The 20538-nt window shown below is 52.3% G+C and overlaps 1 protein-coding gene across 1 annotated transcript; it reads right to left on the reverse strand.

Annotated features, from left to right (window-relative positions):
- Positions 1–10757: 10757 nt before the first annotated feature.
- Positions 10758–17775, reverse strand: Klhdc8a (kelch domain containing 8A). The gene is made up of 5 exons (XM_028876532.2): positions 16729–17775; positions 13845–14009; positions 13394–13609; positions 12717–12818; positions 10758–11694 (listed from the first exon to the last, which is right to left on the reverse strand). Exons 1-5 carry the CDS (start codon positions 17102–17104, stop codon positions 11501–11503), a joined length of 1053 nt encoding a protein of 350 aa, XP_028732365.1. The 5' UTR covers positions 17105–17775; the 3' UTR covers positions 10758–11500.
- Between the last annotated feature and the right edge of the window lie 2763 nt (positions 17776–20538).

Here is a 20538-nt window from a genome sequence, read left to right on the forward strand (position 1 = left end):
AATTTGCTTCTCCCAAGCCAAAAATCTGTAAAGGCGTTTGATAACTTCTTCAGGTATAGAAAGGAGAAAGTGAATAAGGAGCCGGAATGAGACGAAGGCTGCTGACTCCAGCTCAGCACGGGTGGAAAATGCCCAGCCTCCGAGTTCACTCGGCTTGGGTTCCATCAACCTTAAATGGATTCTGGAATCCAACAGGCCTGGAAAGTCCATACCTCTTCTGCAAAAGAAAAAAAAAAAAAAAAAACTTATAGAGTTGAGTGGATTCCCTCAAGAAGTGGTGTCTTTAAGATTTTCATTCATTAAACAAACAAACAAAAAACCCCACCTCATCATATACTACCCTGTGTCCCTAAACCTGTAAGGAGCTTCCTGGTCCCAGAATTTCTTCCAGTGTTTTTTTTTTTTTTTTTTTTTTTTTTTTTTTTTTTTTTTTAAGCAGGTGGTTGGGCATGAGATTTGACTCCATTTGAGAGGCCTGGAAAGCTAGGTCCATAACCCCCTTTCCTGTTGTAGAGAGTGAGTATACATCTGCCAAAGGCCACCCAACTGTCAAGAAAACCACAGGACGGGGATTCAGGTGCTGGCCTGTACATAGAGAAGAGAACACAGGACAAGAGACTTCCCCACCCTCCTGTCTCTGGAGGACCTCATCCCCAGCTGTGTGTCTTCAGGGTTCGCAGAGGACCAGAGAGGACTACATCCTCAATTATCTAGTTGGTTTTTTTGGTTTGTTTTTTTAATGTATTATGTATCGTGTTCTGCCTGCATGTATGTCTGCAGGCCAGAAGAGGGCGCCAGATCTCATTACAGATGGTTGTGAGCCACCATGTGGTTGCTGGGAATTGAATTCAGAACTTCTGGAAGAGCAGCCAGTGCTCTTAACCTCTGAGCCATCTCTCCAGCCTTCAATTATTAAGTTTTGTTGTTGTTGTTTTTAACTATTTTTCTACTGCTGCTCACCTTTTGACTCTTTCCAGGGAGATAACCAGTATCTCCATGCCGCCGTGGAGCCCTCTGCAGCCAGAGAAGATTCACCAAGAACCGGCCTCCCTTCTCTAAATCTGGTTCGTCCACGAACTGTATACCTAGGTTGGTGTTCTATCTTCTGCCAGCCTGCCTTCCCATTCTGAGAAACCTGTGAAAATAGAAAGGTCCAGTAGACAGTTCATCTGACCTGCTGTCTACGATCCGAATCTGTGTCAGATCTTAGACGCCCATCCAGACAGATCAGGACTCTGAAAATGAGCATCAGTAACAGAAGAGCAGGCTTGGGGTTGGGAGGCCTGGGTTCTAGTCCCAAGTGACATGAGAACTTGAGGGAGCCCCTAGCTCAGATGGAAGGAGGCTAGTTTGGACGTGCTTCCTAAAGACAGGGCTTTTAAAGCCGAGACTGAGGGACTCACGGCAATTAGCTACCTGGATCAACAAACATCAGATAAAGAATTATTCAGAGGAGCCCAAGATTCCCTTTAAGACTTAATCTAAGCCAGGTGGTGGTGATGCACACCTTTAATCCCAGCACTCATGAGGCAGAGGAAAGAAGATGTCTGTAAGACCAGGACAGCCTGGTCTACAGAGCAAGTTCCAGGACAGCCAGGGCTACACAGAGAAACCCTGTCTGGAAAAACCAAAAAAAAAAAGAGAGAGAGACTTAATCTAGATATATCTCACTATTTTAATCATGCTCAACACCTGGTGAGCTGATGAGCAGATCAAGCTACCCAGTGGATTCACACAGACCAAATGATTAGGTGTCCAGTGGAGGCAAACCAACAGGTCTGGCCATCAGAACTACTGAACAGGGGCTGGAGAGACGGCTCAGCAGTTAAGAGCACTGATTTCTCTTCCAGAGGACCAGGGTTTGATTCCCAGCACCCACACACTGGCCCACAGCAGCTATAACTCTAGATCTGGTGGGCTCTTTTGGCCTCTAAGAACACCAGACACATGTGTGCTGCATAGACATACAGACAGGCAAAATACTCACACACATAAAATAAACAAATCAACAACAACAACAAAACTATTTAAAGAGCTACTGAATAGAACAACCGAGTACTGGAAATCAACTTTCATTCTGTATAGTGAGACTGGGAGGTGTGGCTCAGTGACTCGAATCTTGAGCTTAGCTCTTTGGATAGGATGTGCCGGGATGTCTCAGCTGAACGATCCGCTCTTGGTCTCCTCTGCTCCACACTCCAGCCTCAGAGGAGGCACGTCTTCTCACCCTCACGCCCAATCACCAACTCACTAAAGGCTCTCGAGGAAGATAAGCCTCCTGTGGACTCACTGGGGAAAAGTGTGCTTCCCGTCCTTTGCACTCCATAGCCTGAAGGTGCCACCTGTTGGGGGACTGGGTGGGATGTGAAAGCCCCTCAGAGTGAGATGCTATGACCTGTGTTAGGGGTGGGGTGTAGGCAGGGCCACAGATGGGAGGAAGCAAGGTTCTGCTGCAGGGGAAATGGGCAAGGGGTGGGTAAGGCAGGTGTCAGCCCCATCTTGGGGGATGACTAATAATTAGGGGAAATGAGTTAAGTGCACAGTTTATGCTATAACCTATGGTTGGAAGCGGGGAGGGGGGCGGGGGGAGGAGTGTGGGGGGTGGGGCGCGACTCAAGGTGGTATGAAGTGCAGGTATAGGGCAGAAAAGTTGGGATTTATCTGGCTCCGGGAGTTCAAGGGAGGGCCTCAGAGGAAGCCACTTGGGTCTTGAGGGGTGGGTGAGACTTAGATTAGTCTCAGGTATGAAATGGGGGTCTCCGTGTGGGGAAAGGAACAGAGAAAGCCAATTGACTTGTTCTCTGTGTGACTGACAGCTGTTAAGGATCCCAGAGTGCTCCCTGGGACGGTCTTGGTACAGATTCTCAGCTTCTCCTTCCTTTTGTCTCGGAGAAGAGCAGATGGGGCGGGGGGTCTCAGCACACCACCCACCTCCAGCCAGAGACGCTGGTCATTGAATTGCTCAGATGAGTTACAGCCCTCAGTCACCTTTTAACCCCACCCTGTGGTGGCCAGTAAGGCCTGGATGTGTGAACCTTGCCCTCTCAGAGGCTGGTGGAACTGTGTGAACTGGAACCAGCCTGTTAGAACTGGTTCTCCCAAACTAGGAGGTGTGAATCTAGTGAGCCTGGATAAACACTATAGTCTAGGAAATTGCGATGTCTGGCTCAAAGCTGCCCTCTCCTGGCTGAACTGAGAATTGATGGGCTTGCAGGCTGACTGAAGCTGTGACTAGCCTCAGTGGTTATAATGATGTCTACCTACCACTTGCTGAGCCAGCCTATTGCATACATTTCTAAAATGGTCTTTTAATTTAAAAAAAAAGTAGCCAGATATTGGAGTAAATTCTGAAAGATCAGAGAGACAAAGGAACAAGCCACTGCCAAGTCTCACCTCTAGGACTCCTCAGCCTGAAAAGGCTTCAGTTCCTGTCTCCTCAAACCTTATATTCCTTTTTTTCCACCCAGGCATCACTTCCTTCTTAGTGCTGGGATTAAAAGTATGTGTGCTTCCCAAGCAAAGGCATGAGATCTCAAGTGCTGGGATTAAAGGAGTGTGACTCCCAAGTACTGGGATTAAAGGTATGTACCACCACTGCCTGGCTCTGTTTCTCTCCTAGACTGAGTCAATCTCATGTGGTCCAGGGTGGCTTTGAACTCACAGAGATCCAGAAAGATCTCTGCCTCCCGAGAGCTAGGATTAAAGTGTGTGCCACCACTGCCTCTATGTTTAATCTATGTTTAATTTAGTTGCTTGTTCTGTCCTCTGTTCTTCAGGCAAATTTTGTTAGGGTACACAATATATCCCCATGCCAGCCCGAATTCTAAGCATCCTAGATATAATGTCACCAGCTAGAAAGTAGCACAGCTGGAGGCGAATAAACCTGCTCAGCCTGACATCATGGCTGCGCCCTGTCGCACTTCCTGGTGGGGCCCAAATGAGTTCTGGAAATACAAGACGGAGCCAGTGAGCTACACACCATCTAAAATTCTAGCAAGTCCTACAAGGATCGTGACAGCCTCAGCTGGCCTGTCCTGGTGAACTCGTCCCTCACTAGGGACCAGCATATGATTATCCCCACCGTGTAGATGGGTAAGCTAAGACACAGACAAATGAAGAACCTGTCCCCACTGGGTCGCACAGAGGGCACCAGAAATGGCAGTGTCTGCCGATTTGGTCGGGTGAGGAGTCTGGTTTGCCCAGTCTCCTGAGGCTCTGTGTTCATGTATGTAGCAGGTCACCTGTCTCTCTCATGAGCTTGCTTTGGGACCAAATGTTCTCCTGTCTGCTTGGGCTTTTGCTGGTCTTCCATCTTCCCAAACTCCCCTCCCGCCAGTCCTGGCGGAGATCCAAGTGTGTAGCGGGAGGCTGTACAACAAGGACTTAACAGACACTTGAGTGCCGTGGATCTGACCCAGGCTGGAGGACGGGGAAGATAAGCTCAGAGCTGATAACCGATTGTTGAAATTGCCTAAGGCTCTGGAACTATGCTGGGGGACATGGAGGAGGCTGTCCGGGGAGGAAAGATAGGGCCTGTCATCTACCCCACATGGTAATTGTTAAGCTCCTAAACACGGTGCTTTGGGTGCTGGGAGTTTTGAGGGGTGGATGTCTAGTTAGTTTTAAATTCTAGGGGTCCCAGTCAGTGGTTTGTGAAGGACTTCTCACCTCACTGTTAATAGTAGAGCACAAAGATCTTCCTCCTTTTTTGCCCCTTGGCCCACTTCCTCTTCCTGATCTCTAAGGTTCTGTAACGCCCCTTCTGTGGGATTAAAAAACTGGGTGTCTACGCTTAGGCAGGTGTTGAAATTTATAGGATTCCTTAAAGAGATGGCTCAGCAGTTAAGAGCACTGGCTGCTCTTCCAGAGGTCCTGAGTTCAATTCCCACAACTACAGGGTGGCTCACAACCAATAACGAGATCTGGCGCCCTCTTCTGGCCATATCTGGCGCCCTCTTCTGGCAAGTAGGTATACATGTAGACAGAACACTGTATACATAATAAATAAATCTTAAAAAAAAGTTATAGCATTCCTCTAATGAGCCCCTGAGCTTCCGAGTGCTTTCCACTGACTCTGTGTGTGGAATCACTGCCATAAGTCACCCGAGACTGATGATGGACGGAGATGAGCACAAGAAAAATGACCCCTGTCTCTCCTGGACACTCCATGCCCACAACCTTGATGCCCCTTCACTGAGCCCCGGGTTAGATGCCAGGTGCATGGGCAATTGATGTGAATGAGGCAGGGGACACACAGCCTGAGTGGGAGTCAGAGACAGGGCTCTTCTGTCTGCTGGCCACATGACCTGGACCAGTGACTCAGTTTCCCTGTCCACTTGGTCTAAGGAAACCCTGAACTTGAAGATGGTTCTGTAGAGAGTTCCAGGCTCCCCAGCAGGTGGGGATTCTAAGGTGGGACTTACGGCAAGGCGCACTGTGGCTCAGGGCCCAGTAGCTTCAGTTCATATAAATGTCCCCCTCCCCCAAAATGAGAGAATATTCTCTTCCTGCTGGCCCTGCCTCCATTCAGAGGAGACCCAGAGTGACTAGGAAATTCAGAGAAGGGATATGTATCCAGAATTGAGGCGGGGGGCTGTCCAGTGCCACCTCTCTGTTTTGTGTTTGGCTTTTGCTGCCTACTCAAGCCCTCGGCCTCCCGAGCTGATCCTGGAATGCTAACGCCAAACAAAGCACATTCTTGAGCTGGGTCAGCAGCTCCCAGCCCTGGGTACAGGAAGGTGGGAGCCAGCATTCCTCAGGGCCTGAATAAGGCCAGCACAGTCTGGTATTAGGAGGCTGCCCTTGCAAGATGGATTAACAGGCCACTGTCACCAGTGCTCTTAAAAAGCTGACCTGAGTACTCCTACCGGAGCCCGCAGCTAAGATCTGAGGGAGCCCGTCCGTAAGCAAGGGGATTGGAAGTTCGGCTCAGTTTCTGGCGGGTTCTGTGTTCACAGAGGCTGGAGAAGAACTTAAGAGGAAAGTGAGCAGCCTAAGGGGTTCCACTCACAGTTGGTACTTCCTCTGGGCTTTTTGATTTCTCGCTTTCATTTGGCTGTGCTGTACATTTAGCTCCCACCCGACAGGCTCTCTGGGATGCCTTGGGTCACATGGGTTAACAACACCATCCCAGCCTGAGGAGACCTCAAAAAATGTGGGGGGTAGACTCAGGAGAGAGTGGTTCACGTTTACCACACTTGGGGGGTATTCAGGGCGGAGGGGACAGGTGTAGAGTGAGGGGCTAAGCGAGAAGGGAGCTGGTGTACTGAGTGGGAGGGGCAAGCTGGAAGGCTAGCCTTCCAGGGGAGCTGAAGCGGGGAATTTTATGAGGGCTAGGAGGCTGAAGGGAGGTTAGAGTTCCATAGCATGCAGACAGATTTATAGCCATGGTCTCTGGAAGGGTGGAGGGAGTCCAGGGAGAACCCAAGCAGAGAGGGTACTGAAGTGTTTGTGTGGTGATGAGGGTCCAAAGGAAGCGAGCGAGTCACTGTGTGAAGGAGGGGGTTGTCCAGGGTAGAGCCTGCTCCCCTAAGGCCCTAGAAACTCGGGTCCCAGGCAGAACAGAAAGGAACAATGTGGAAGGGAAGCTCCCAGCCAGTCCTCTTCTACAAGTAGGGGTGTGGAGCAGGGGAACCCGGGAAAGAGATTTATCTCTCATTGTTTTTTATATGTGCTTGCTTTTGAGACCGAATTGCTAAGGCTAGGACCAATGCCTACTTCCCGTCAGAGTGCACGATACCTTTAGGACTATCTCCTCACCTAACACAGAGGGATTCCTGCCTTAGTGTGGTTCAAAAACTTCCTCTAGCCATGGTGGCAAACTGTGGCGTGGGGTTGTTAGGGGGAGGGGTGCTGCAGAGGTACAATCCAGGGCAACAGATGAGCCCGCCATGGCAAGAACTACGGGATCTTGGAGCAATTCATCCTTCAAATGGTGAGGACTCTGAGTTTGGAGGCCCTGCCAAATGATTGAGTCAAAAGCATTCTGAGCCAGGCATGGTGGCCTATGCCTTTAATCCCAGCACTCAGAAGGCAGAAGCAAGTGGAACTCTGTGCGTTTGAGGTTAGCCTGGTCTACACAGCAAGCTCCAAGTCAACAGGGCCTGCATAGTAAGACCATGTCTCAAAAAAAACGGTGGAGAGGATTCAAATTCTAGACACTGCCTACAACTGAGAGTATATGTATATGAGTATGGAACAAGCTATGTGCATGACAGATGTCCATAAGGGGGTGTGTATATATGTGTTTGTAAAGACTGCATGTGACTGTGTCAGTGAGTGTGGGTGGTCATTTGCATGTAGAGTGTGCCCAGGAAAGTGTGTCTGAATAAGTGGGTGTATGAGGAGTACATTTGTAAGTTAAGTGAGGGTGCAAGAGGAAGAAGGTGCCTAGGGCATAGGGAGTAGAGATGTATAAGGAGGATAGGAGGACAGGAGGACAGGAGGACAGGAGGACAGGGAGCACAGCTTGGTGGCCCTGGGATGCTGGCGGCAGTGCTCGGAGCTGGTGTAAGGCAGTCACAGCACAGTCTGCAGGTCTGCTGTGCTCACCCTCAGAGTCACACCCCTGGTGTGGCTGGGCTGGGGAAGGCAGACTCAGAGCACTGTGCTCCATGGAGCAGAAGAGGTCCCTGAGCCTCTGCAAGGTAGGTACACAGCTGCCTGTGGAGCCCGAGGAACGTTCATGTTTGAGAAAAGAGACCCTAGTTCAAGCCAGTGAAACAAAGGATCATATCACGGTGTGAACATGACTCTCCTCGACACCGAGGCAGGGCGCTGAGGGCATTTGGCTCTGGCAGCCAGCTGGCTACCCCACCCCTCCCCTGGGACCACGCCTCCATCCACTGGCACTATGGCTGGGAGGGGGGGAGACAAGGTCGGAGAAGCACCACCAGAACACGCTGCGAGCATTTCACTCTAAGCCGCAGCTCCCTCGGCGGCTGCTCAGACCCTGCCTTGGCCTCTTCTGGCGACAGGTCTGAGATGTGTGCACGGTGACATCCAGGCTCTTCTCTGGAGGCCCAGCTCTAGCAGTGGGAGGGAGCAGGGAGCTCAGGAGACTCGGAAGTTATTGCTCTCCCCTGCTCCGCTTACCATGCTTGGTGTGGCGGTGAGTTGATCTGTGTCATCCTCCCTCTCCCCCAAGGCCGTATGTTGACATCCTAACCTCTAGTGTCTAAGAATGAGACTTCCCGTGGAAACATATAATGTATTATAGGATGCATAATATGTAATACATGATACGATCTAATCACCTTAAAATGAAGTCATACTGGATATGTGTGGGCCTCAGTCCAATGACTGGTGTCCTTGCGAAGTCAGGTAACTTGGACCCAGTCAGGCTGGAGCGGCTGTGTGAGGTCAGGTGTGATAGAAGCAATGCTCCCACAAGTCACCTCCTAACAAGGGTCTCCAGATAACACGGAAGCCGGGAAGAGCCATAGGGATCGGCCCCTCCTAGACCACCCCCGCCCCACCCCCCCCCGTGAGCCCTCAGCCAGAGCACGACCCCTTTAGAGGGGTTAGACCCTTTGATTTCAGACGCGTAACCTCCAGATGTGGGACCCGCATTTCCTGTTGTTTCCAGCCGCCCCCTGGTCTGTGGTGTGTTCTTTGGGGCGCGGGCATTCCTGGAAAGCAAACGCCCGTGACGATTTTTATTGGCTCAATGTGTCAAAGCCACTTTGTCTGCCTCTTTGGCTCTCGCCTGAGTCCTGCCTTGTGCCAAAGTTAGTGCAGCTGTTGCCTCTGAAGTCATCACTGGAATTCTCTCCGAACCCCTGGCCAGGCTTTGGAGCCTGTTCTATCGGTCTCATGGGATTTGGACTCACGCACGAAGCCTCTCGCTGTTCTCGCGGTTCTGGCGGGGTTAAGGACAGCAGTGCATGTTTACATATGGGGGTGGGGGGCTGTGTTTAGAGTAGGGTCAGGTGTTCCCTCCTAATATGCATCAGCTGTACCATCAAGGTTAGGAGTTCAGGGTCCCTAGATGTCAGTTTCTTCTTTAAAGGGAGGAGGAGGGTTGGAAAAGTGGCCACACCCCTCCTCCTAGGCCAGAGCTGGCATTGGTGGGGGGTTGGGTGGTGAATTCCATAAGATCAAGGCAATTGCAAGACCATTAGAAAGAGGCCTGGAGGAATAAAGCACCCTGGCGTGGGCTAGCCTTTTCTCCTCTGATTCTGGAGCCACCCGGGATTGATTGCTCCATGGATGGATTGGATGGAGAGAACAAGTCTTGGGAAGTGTGGCCTGCATGACTCCGGAGTTCCTCTTGGTCGTGGATGGTGCCTTGCTGTCTCTACCTCCTCCTCTGTTCTCCACCCTGTGAGAGTTCAGACGAGGAGGGTAAGGAACCTTCTGAGGTGGGTGGTGTGGGGAGGCCTGTGGCCGTGGCTGAGGCAGGCCATCATCGACTGAGCTGCTTCTGCAGGGCGAACCGTCTAGAACCACATGCTTCAGCGTCCCTCACTCCTCAGTGTGGTGTCCCTAGTCTTCCCACACAGAACTCAGGCGGGGGTGACCCTGGCGGATACCAGCTCTAGCCTTGAGTTGTTCTGACAATCCCAGTGTCTGATTCAACCTTAGAGAGGGCTGTAAGGTTCCACCCGTCTTAAAAGGATTCAGCTCTATCCACAGACACGAGGCCACTGTGCCTGGAGAAAGCCCCTGTGTGGATTGGCTCCTCTTGGGTTGGGGATGAAGTGGGCAGAACAGAAGTGAAAGCCGGGTAGGGAGAGAGTGAAGTGGGGAAGGGCTTGCTCCGAGAAGCCCACACCCCACCCCCACCCCGCACCCCGCACCCCACACCCCCACCCCCACCCCCACCCACACCCCACACTCCCCGTCCTCCCTAGCAGCTGCATCTCCCAGCCATTTTTTTCCCCTAATGGTTAGTTCAGGGATGCTGAACAGAACTGGATCCATAAGCAACGGAGGTTTCTTTGTGATCTGCTCTTTAGGGGAACCAATGGCGACAATCTGCCTCCTTACTTTGGTGAGAGGAAACAGACTAGACCAGCAGATGGCAGTGTCCTCTTGGAACCCAAAGAAGAAAGAAATCAAGGTCTTCCGAGAAAGGAGCGGGGAACCCACCATTCCTCAAAGACCTAGTTTCACTCAGTCCTTGAAGATCCAGCTGGAAGTCCCCCTCGATCCACATGAGAAAGAGCTCCTTCTGATCCCTCAGCCCCTGACAGGCCCTCCTCCAGCGCAGGCTCCCGAGGAGGTCATTAATCACCTGAGCCTTGTGAAGGGGACAGAAGCAGGCTGCCTGGCTCCTCCCTCTCGTCCACAGCCTCAACAGGGGGCTTTATTGTGTCCTCAGGGCTAACTGGTTAGGTTTGGTTTCTGTGCAGGGGTTGGAACTCAGGTCCCTGAGCATGCTGGGTAAGTGCTCTTCTGGAGGAAGTGTGAGTTACTGGGCCGGGGAAGCACACGGAGGTGCTGTACAGGCCGGAGGGAAAGCACAGCTGGATCCGTCCTTCTGGACTTGTTTTTTCCTCCCTTGTTCTTTAACTAAACAAGTGGACAGTTCTTGCATCCTTTGAATAGGTCTAAAAACGGGCTCCCTCTCTGTGAGCCGGACAGCTACAGCCGAGGGAAGGTAAAACTCTTGGACAGGAATGGTCGAGAACAGGTGGCCAATTTGCTCCTATTTAGGGTAAGGACACGGGGGAGGTGGTCTCACGGGATTTTCTATCTACTTAACTAGGACGACCCCTGCCTTGTTTCCAGGGTCCAAAGAAGACAGGCATAAAGATGTCCATCATTGTGCTGCTGTTATTAACCAGGGTGCAATTAATCCACCCTTGGTGGATTTGGAAGCCACAGTGTAAATGAGAAGGTTTCAATTGGACACACGCCGAGAGCTGTTGAGGATGGCCAGGATGGCCAGGCCTCGGGTGGGAAGAGCGTGGCAGAAGGCAGAACACAGAAGATATTGGCACTCCATCACCACGTGCCCAACAAGGACCCGAGAGGAAGGGTCCTTCCTGCCAAGGCTGTTGGTCCTACACACCCACCCTAGCTTCAAGTCCAGGGCCTGATAAGCAGGTGGGGTCTGGGGCAGGCCCGCGGCTGACTTCTGTATGGGGAAGGGGCTTGGGATGCCCCATTCTTCATGAGTTCATCATGGCACTCATGACTAGCTCAGAGATGGGGAAGGACAACAAGGGCACCCCCTCCGGGTGGCAACTGCCCCTACCCCGGGAGGTAGGTGAGAGGAGGGAACATTCCCGTGTCTTTCTGTGTCTGGACACTGAGTGGGGATTCTCCCCAGACCACAGCCCAGCTCTAACTTACTGGTGGAGTCAACTGCACTTTCTTCAGCTTTCCGGGACTGGCAGGTTAGGGGACAGAGGGAGGTCACTGAGAGACCTAGGGCTTGGCCCCGCTGGCTCTTAACAGGAGTTGGAGACCGAGGATGTAGTCCAAACTGCTTTGATGAGACTATTCCTCGTGTCGGGAGCGGAGTGACGCTGTCCAGCCAAGCTCGGGCCAGCTAGGAGTCAGAGACGTACAGCGCCTCCACTGCGTCACTCAGACCCTGGCTGACACCCCCCACAGCCAGGAGGCAGTTCTTGAAGACAATGCTGGAGCAGGCACAGCGGGGGGTGGGCATGGCAGGGAGGGCTTCCCACTTGTTCTTCTCTGGGTGGAACGCTTCTGCTGTCTCCAGGACAGTGGGCTGGTTTCCTGAAAACAACAGGAGAATCAGATCTTAGACCCGGGAGCCCAACCGCCAAGCCATGTCCCACAGTGACCATCTCCCAACCCAGAAGTAAAAGCCAAGCAACTTCCTTGTCTTTTTACAGGATGGTCCCCTTTTAGCATCCTGGACCAAGAATTCCTGTCAAGCAACTTTGTCCTGTGCTCCTTCTCTCTTCAATTGCATTTTAAGGATAGGTGGATCTCTGTGAGTTCGAGGCCAGCCTGGTCTACAGAGCAAGTTCCAGAAGAGGCACCAAAACTACACAGAAAAACCTTGTCTTGGGGGAGATTGTTTTCTTCATTCTTGGTTACCATTTGGGTTTCTAGAGCACTACTTCCTCCCTCCTGATCTCTCTCTCTCTCTCTCTCTCTCTCTCTCTCTCTCTCTCTCTCTCTCTCTCTCACACACACACACACACACACACACACACACTAACCTAGCTTATATGGTTGTTCATGAATGAGTATAGTGGGTTATGTCTACATTGAGTAAACGCTGGCTGCTTGGAAGCCCCACTGCCTTTGTACCGTGCCCTTGTGACTTCAGTGTCCCTCAAGCCGCAGTCCAGCCTTCAAAATACCAGCAGTCTTTGAAAGGGAGGAGTTATACATCAAATCCAGAATTAGGACCATTTATTTGATCATTTGCTTTGCCATCCCAAGATCCAGCTGGATGTTCAAGAAGAGCTGGGTCCATGAAGGCTGACAACTGAACCCTTGACCCTCTGTCTTCAGCTATCCCCAGAAAGGGGACTCGGGGGCCTGGGTCCAGCACAGGGGTTCGGAGTTATCAGTATGTCCCTTATCCTTTCTGGGTCTCCATTTTCCTAGTACGGAATTGAAAGAACCCACGGGGGGCCCACGTGGAAAGGTCAAGTCCAGACTGTATTGAATCCTCTGGAGTAAAGCAGCGGGAGGCATGCAAGAAGTCACTACCGTCTGTCGCTCACGTGCAGTGCCAAGGACCAGAGCCACAGCACAGCACAGCGGCGATGATCTATCCTTACCGAGTCCCCCAGCCACTATGACCCGTCCGCTCAGGCCACCAGCCACGAAGTCTGCCCGGCGCTTCTTGAGGAAGAAGGAGCGCTCCATCTTCAGCCATCCCCCTGCAAGCGTGCATAGTGACAGGCAGAGACGGAGGATTAGGTGCTCATGTCCCCTAACAAATACAGATGAACCCCAAGTGGCTCTTACCCTGGGTGGCTACTCCCTTGTGTTCAGGGTGCAGAGAACATCCCCTGCTGATTGAAATGGCACCCTCTACCACCTCAGCCTTCTCTGGTGCCTGACACAGTCTAACATATTTAGTTCCCATGAGCCCCTGTTCTATTTAGGTTTTCCATGGTTCTAAACTGGAGAGGAATCTGATTAAAGGTGGTGAATGGAGAAATCAGGATCCCTCTGATTCTCCATCAGCACAGGAAGAGTCCCTTCCTAACCTGGTCCTGCACAGGTACTGGGGGTGGAGGAGGAAGGGCCATCGTGGAAAGAGCCAGCCAGGCCAAAGGTGCCTGGAATAGAATTTGACTGCAAGCACATCCGTGAGTTAGGAAGGATGCTTAGACACTGAAGAGAGGTCTGCCTGGATATGTAAGCAGCCCCAGGAAGATCTGCCAGGATGGGGAAAGTGGGCATCAGTCAGAAGAGAGGCAGGCAGCCAAGGGGTGGGAATCCAGCTCACCCTGTTCCATGTCGAACACATCCATTGTCCGGAGGAACTTGGGCTGCCGATAGAGACGACCCTGCCGCAGGCCTCCCAGGCTGTACAGGTGGTTGTCCAGGGTCACAAAGCTGGAGAAAGCCCGCTTACAGGGAATGTTGGGGAACTTGGTCCAGGACCGAGATTCTATGTCAAAGACCTCGAAGGCATTGACCGCATACTTAGACTGTCGTCCCCCTGGAGGTGGGAACAGGGTACACGGTGGACAAAGAAAAAAAAAAAAAGCAGTCCCTGAGAACCAATAGGACTGGGATTTCCCTTCTGTTATTCGGTCATTTGAAAGACTCCTCGAGGGCTGGAACAGTGTGATTATCCCCCAGGGCCAGGGAAATTCTGGGGCTGTGGGCATTGCTTCCCAGGGAACTCACCCAAGGGAGCAAGGAGAAATGAACAACGAGGAGCTTGTCCTTACCCAGCACATAGATCTTGGAGCCCCGGAGGAAGGAGGTGGCAGCATATCTCGGAGTGGGCATGGGTGCCAGCGACACCCACATGTCCTTTAGCATGTCATAGTGTTGCAAGTAGTTGTGTGGACGAAGGTCCAGGCCCATCCCACCTGCAGCATACACTCGATAATCTAAGAAAAAGAAACACAACACACACACACTGAGACAGTTTGGCTCGCAGGCACCCAGAGACAGACCCAACAGATCCTATAACCTTCCATAGGCCACGCCAACTTCCGGACACTGCTCTGCTAATGAATCCCAGTTGTCTTGGTGGGGTGGGTAACACCATTCAAAGTCCCTGTTACAGCTAAACCTGGGTCTTCCTGAAGCTGTGGCAGGACTGTGCCTCGGCCTTCATGAGTGCCAAGTCCTTAGCAAAGCCTGATACACTAAACCCTGCGCAGAGACGATGACAGGGAAGCCTAAGTCTAGGTTTGTCCCCCCTGTCCTCCTGTCCCCCTGTCCAGGCACCCAGAGGGAAGGCGAGGGGAGACCTCCAGGGGTGACCTGTCCCATAGGATCCCATAGGAACTCTCAGACATTAAGTCTCCAGCCATGGTGAAGTCCTTCAGAACGATAGCCGGCCCCAGTCACCGGCCCTGGCCTGTCAGCAGTTCTGTCTGCTACCCTAGTGGAGGATGACATTCTCCTTCACATGTACAGAAGCTTGCAGGATCCAGGAGGCCCCTGTGCTGAACAGGATAAGGCCAGGTCTGAAGGAGGAGGAGAGGAGGAGGAGGAGGAGAGGAGGAGGAGGCTTTGGGGAACTGACCCTTCAGAAACCTTGCCCTAAGAGAGCTAGGTTCTCTAAGCAGGGAGTCCCCTCAGGGAGTCCCCTCTTTTTTCCTCTGTTCTTAGCCAGTAGGCAGCTTCTCAGGGACTCCGCACATTGTACCAAAGAGCATGGACTAACATTTGCGTTTCCCCAGCCCTTGCCTGAATGGGTTTCCTCTCAGGAGTCTTCAGTACCTGTTTGTGGTTCTTGCTCCCAGCAAGGGCTAGCCCTTGCTCACAGCCTTTCTCTCTATGGTGCCTTGACTCTTGGATGTTACTACTGGACAAAGTGAGCAACCCTATCTCTCTCTCTACTTTCTAGCCATACTAGGGGTGGGTAGGGGGATCCTAACCCTAAGCCTAAGACTGGGAAAGGGCCTGATGACGAGCACCTGATTAGCACAAATTCCACCTTCCCTTCTAGGAACACCCCCTTCTGGAAAAACTCTATCCACTCCACAGACATTCAGGCTGGCGGCCAGTTCTGACCCATCCTTTGAACCTCAACTGGAATTCCCTGAGCTGCAAAGCAGGGGGCCCAGGGGACTTGGCTTGGTGCCTCCTGGGTAATGGTATCTCCATTGCTCTGTGACTGCATGGAACTGATACCAGCTTGACCTGTTCCTCCCAATACAACGAAGGTCCTTGAGAATTTGTTAATCTATGAACTCAGTACAACGGTTGACATGTACACGTTCACCAACCTAACTGTTGAATTCACTTGACTTTCTAGTTTGGAGCATGGTCATGACTTACTATCTATTTAACCTCGGGTAATTAACCTTTCAGGGCTTCCTGCTGCTGCTTCTGAAACAGAATAAAAATAGCACTTATCTCATTGGATACAGGGATAAAGCACCAAAGGTACGCCTTGATTTTTAACTTTTAGTATGATTTAACGAAGCTAGGGATCATTATTCTCAGTGTCCCCTTGGGCCTCTGGGCCTCCTATCCTTTTTTTTTTTTTTTTTTTTTAAATAGGTTCTTACTATATATCTTGAACTCACAATCCTTCGGCCTCCGTCTGCTGAACTCACTCTGCAGCCTAGGCAAGCCTTGAATTTGGCACTCCCCTGCCTCAGCCTCCAGAGTAGCTGGGATTAAAGGCCTTCAGCACCAGGCCTGGCTTTTCATCCTTCTAACTGGCAGATCATGGAAACCCTACTGTCTACCCTGCCCAAGGGAGTTCTGGGCCCCAGCTTCTCGCCAATTACTTCCAGGGCCCAGATTTTCTACTCTTTTCCTATCTCCTTGTGACCCAGGAGTGTGCCAGGGACAGAACAGGTGTTGAAGAAAGGCTGGTTTCTGATCTGCCGGATGCCACACAGGCAGCTGGGGTCGTGTCGCTAAAGAAGCAGTGTCTACAGGGTGGAGGCAAGCGTATATGAACTTGGGGGTCTCTTAACCCTCATTCTCATCAAACTCTGTGTTTTCAGCAAAACAGCTGTTGGACTCCTCTATAGGCTCTAGAAGCTCCCCCAAAAAAGGTCAAATGAGAATTTAAAAACCACATGCAGTCCACAGAACTCGGTGGACCCGGACGCTCCACCACACAAATCCACCTTTGGAACATTCTGACCTGCCCTCAGTACCACTGACACTGCAGTCAGGAGTTAAAGAAGATCCTGGGATCCGGTCCCAAAGCCTCCTCGGCAGACCTGGTGTTGGTAGAAGGATGGGATGAGCATCCTCAGGAACCTGCTTAGGTAGGTTGGGGGTGGGGGGTAAGGTGCCAACGGGGAATGTGGTCATTCGGCTGAATGCCAGGGTATGCAGAGTCATTGCAGATAACCCCACAGCTCACACCTTGGTGCTCCCTCTGCAGTGGCCTGCCCGGCTGCCAGGAGGAACCCGCTGGAGCTGACTCCTGGCATCAGATGGAATTCCTAGACATTTCACCTGCTCAGCCTCCCTTCCCAGTCTGTAAAATAAGGGCAATGGGTCTCTAGTTTTAGTACTTAATGTGACGGGGAACGTGCTATTGGCCGCCCAAATCATGTTGCATTCCATCCGTTTTCCCTGTGACCCGTTACTTCCTTCTCTATGCCCACCCTCAACCCTGGCCCCACTTGCCTTTAGCTGTTACAGTAATGCCCATGGCAGCCTCACGCAGCACGCTCCTCTTCTTCCACTTGCCCTCATCGATATTGTACATTTCCACGACCTTCAGAGGCAGTTGATTGGTGCCCACACCCCCGATCACCATAATCCGCTTTCCTAGGGCAGTAACCGCTACCCCGGCCCTGGCTGTGGGCAGGGAGGGCAGGGAGGTCCATTGGTCGGCCTCGGGGGAGTAGACCTCGAAGCAGTCCATCGGGACCCCATTGTCATCACATCCCCCGATGGCATAGACCTGCCCTCCGGTCTCCAGCAGTGAGCAGTAGACCCGGCGGCTAGGCAGTGGAGCAAGGCGCTTCCACTGAAAGTCCTTGACATTGGGCACCTCCATGGCAGCCCGGGGGAGGGCCCTGCTCGCGCGCCCTCACAGCGTCCGGGCAAGGTCCAGCCCCGGGGCCCGCGGGCTACTCGGCGCCGGCCCGCACGTCCCCTCTTGCAGCCTCCATCTCGCGTTGCGCGGGCTTCCGCCGACGCCCGCTGGCTTCTCCGGGTCCCTCGGGTGTCAGCGGGCCGGCGACGTCCACCCCTGGCTCCGCGGGAAGAACCCGGCGAATCTAGGGCAGCAGGACGCCGGCGGTAGCCCGCCCTGGGTCAACTTTGCAGGATGAGCCCCGCCCCGCCCGGTCCCCGGGAGCGCGGAGCCCACCCCGCCGCGCGTGGGCGCCGCGCTCGCCCCTCACTAGCTCCCGGGCGGTGCCCGCAAGCCACGCACGGCTTTCACCGGCAGCCCGGCAGCCGCGGAGCCGGGGACAGCGTGCCCTGCTCTTCCCGGCCCGCACGCCGCTGTCACCCGCGCAGGCGAGCGGCTGCTAGACACCGAGTCCCGGCCGGCCGGAGGACGCCGGCTCCCCGCACCGCCTCCCCGCAGCCGCCACACCTGGGCAGGAGCCCACGCGCCCCGCAGCGGAGGCTGTGGCCTGTGCGTCAGCCCCGGCAGCCGGGGCGGGCGAGGGCAGGGCCTGCCGTGTCTCCGGGGTCGGAGGCAGCCGGAGCAGGAACCGGTGCCCAGATGACAGGCAGATCCCGCCAGCGTGGGGGCGGGCGTTTGCGAGTGTTTGTTTTGGGTGAGGAGGCGGAGAGCCCAATTACCCGGTTTGTCTACAGTACACAGACCCAGTTCGTGACAAGCTGGCTTTGTTTGGGGGGAGGTATTCTCACACGGTCAAAGCTCAGAGCCGAGTTAGGAGGCAGTGGCATGCATGCAGCAGGGGACCCGCAGAGCGAACAATCGGCACGCGTATGCATGCAGCTCACCCAGAACCTGCCTTCCCTCCTGAGTGGACACGTCCACAACGCCGCTGATAAAGTCACAGACAGGGGGACCACAACTGAACATACCAATAGACGACTGGGAGGATCTCCCCCACCCCCACCCCAAAACCTTCACACACATCACTAGAAGGGCAAACCTGATTAGCAAATCCTGGCCCTTGGCACCAACCACAGGACTGGATAGACAACCTCTTCAAACCTGTACCCAGCAACAGACCCTTCAGAACTGTGGTTCCCCAGTAATACAAGTGCCAGTAACACACCGGACCACCTAATGGTGTGTCTCTCCAAGTCCACAGGGTCCTCCTGTCTGGTTTCCTTCCACCTGGAAAACGTCAAGCTTGAGAACCGGACAGACTTTGCACTGTGTGTGCGTGGTGTGGTGTGTATTTCCCCCCAAAGCTGGGGATGGATCTCAGGGCTGTGCACATGCAAGGCACTAAACTTTCATTTGTGATCAACTGTAGATTCACACGTGGTTATAAGAAAGAAGTTCTCTTTATCCAGGGTCTCCCAGTGCTAATATCCTGGCAAGCTAAAGTACAATCCACAAGCAGATTACATTTTCATTATTGCAAGGGTCCCATGTCACCTTTTGATATCTGGTCCAACTCCATACTTCCTCTTCGCTCTTCCTTCCCCAGCCCCTGACAACCCATTTCTGAAATCTTGTTGCTTCAGCCATCTTGTACAAGGAGCTGGGATTGTAGCTTACTTGGTGGAGTGTTTATCTAGCATGTACAAAATCCTGGATTCCATCTCCAGCCCTGCATAAAACCTGGTGCCTGACACAGTGACGGAAAACCCGGTGAGGTATGACCACAATCGCAGCACTTGGGAGGTAGAGACAGGAGGATCAGAAGTTCAAGGCCATCCTTGCTATATATTGTGTTCCAGGCCGTCCTGGACTATTCAGACTCTGTCTCAAGAAGGAAAAGAATGTTCTATGGATAAAATCATACAGCATGTAAACGTTTAGAGTCCCCTTACCCCTAAACTCACTCCTGGAGTACCATCATCCAAGTTGTTGAAAGGATCTCTGCCCTGCCCCTCCACCCTTCCTCTGTTTTTCTGAAACATGGGCTCACTTGCCTGGAACTCGATTTTCCTGCTACAGTCTCCAAGTGCGAGGACTGCAGACCTGTGCCACCAAACCCAGTTCTTCTTTTCCTTTCCTGTTTTTTTTCTTTTTTCTTTTTTTCTTTTGAGACAGGGTCTGTCTATGTAGGCCTGACTGTCCTGGAACTCTCTGTGTAGATCAGGCTGGCCTTGAACTCACAGAAATCCATCTGCCTCTGCCTCCTGAGTGCTGAGATTAAAGGTGTGTGCCTCTATATCAGATTTTTCTCCTTTATTTCTTTGTGGCATTCCATGGTATAAGTTTTTGTGAAGGTTAAAAGAGGTAATAGTTGTCAAGTGTTCCCTAGACCCTCTGACAGAGAGCACAGGCCTGGTACATTTCTGTCAGTGCCCATACTACCACTGCTACTTCTGTGAGAAATAGAAGCTGTAACTCAAAATAGGCCTATCTTACTATCTTGAGCTCTTGAGCTAACAATTCTACTTATTTTTAAAGCTTAGATTCGTGTATTTGCAAAATCAACATCTAGATCATCCACAGAAGAGACTATGTTCTGTTTTTCCCTATTTGGTAAGAACTCACAAATTCTGAGAGCGTAGTCTAAATTCACGAAGATTCACAGACAATACCAACCATTTCATGTTCATGTGAAAGGCTTCCAGACCTTAGAACAACTGAGGCCATGATGGAAGAACCATTCAGGCCTTGGAACCCAGCATGCAGGCAGGACCACCTGCCAAAATGAGACCAAAGACCTAATCCATCAAAGTCCACAGTTCTGGGAAAGTCCCTGAATGTACTGACCTTGATTTTGTGCTTCTGTAGTTCTGCTTCTGGCTAACTGTTCTTGCTAAATGCGATATGTCAACTCGGGATGTGGTTTTTGTGCTTAAAAGCCCACTCTGAGAAAGTCTCAGGACTGTCCTCGGGTCCTGAACACTCAGTGTATAAAGACTTTCTAGTAGCTTGAGGCCATGTCCAAGTAGTCTTCTCTGGTGGGTACCTCCCGACATTCTTAGAGGCCTAGCCTGCCCAGAGAAATGTGGATGGACTCTGCTCGAACTGAATCAGTTTCATAGCTGTAGTTTGGGGTGACCAGGATGAAGGGGAGCACAGTCTTCTCAAATGTGTTTGTTGGGGTCTGTCTTCAGCCTCACTTGCCTATGAGCTTCTCAGAAGCAGCAAAGCCAAGCAGTTTCTCACACCCTCACACCCTCCCAGCAGGTGGGCAGACTTCCCGGAGCTCAGCCCCTGCACATCCACTTTCTCATAATCTTCAACTGGAGGGAGACTGCCAGGCATCTTCGAGCATCTGTGTTTTGCAGAGGAGGGTCTGACACTCGGGGAGTGCTTCACTTAAAGCTGGCAACTCATTCAGAAGCCTCTGGGTTGAAGAGTCCAGATCGCAAATG

Source organism: Peromyscus leucopus, chromosome 15 (assembly GCF_004664715.2).
Source record: "Peromyscus leucopus breed LL Stock chromosome 15, UCI_PerLeu_2.1, whole genome shotgun sequence".
Classification (NCBI taxonomy): Eukaryota; Metazoa; Chordata; class Mammalia; order Rodentia; family Cricetidae; genus Peromyscus; species Peromyscus leucopus.

Excerpts from the sequence above, each read along its gene's own strand:
- Klhdc8a (XM_028876532.2), bottom strand. The coding sequence starts at position 17,104 with ATGGAGGTGCCCAATGTCAAGGACTTTCAGTGGAAGCGCCTTGCTCCA. Across the intron at positions 14,010-16,728 it reads CATTACTGTAACAGCTAAAG|ATTATCGAGTGTATGCTGCA; the intron begins GCAAGTGGGGCC and ends TCTTTTTCTTAG. Across the intron at positions 13,610-13,844 it reads CTCCAAGATCTATGTGCTGG|GGGGACGACAGTCTAAGTAT; the intron begins GTAAGGACAAGC and ends TCCCACCTCCAG.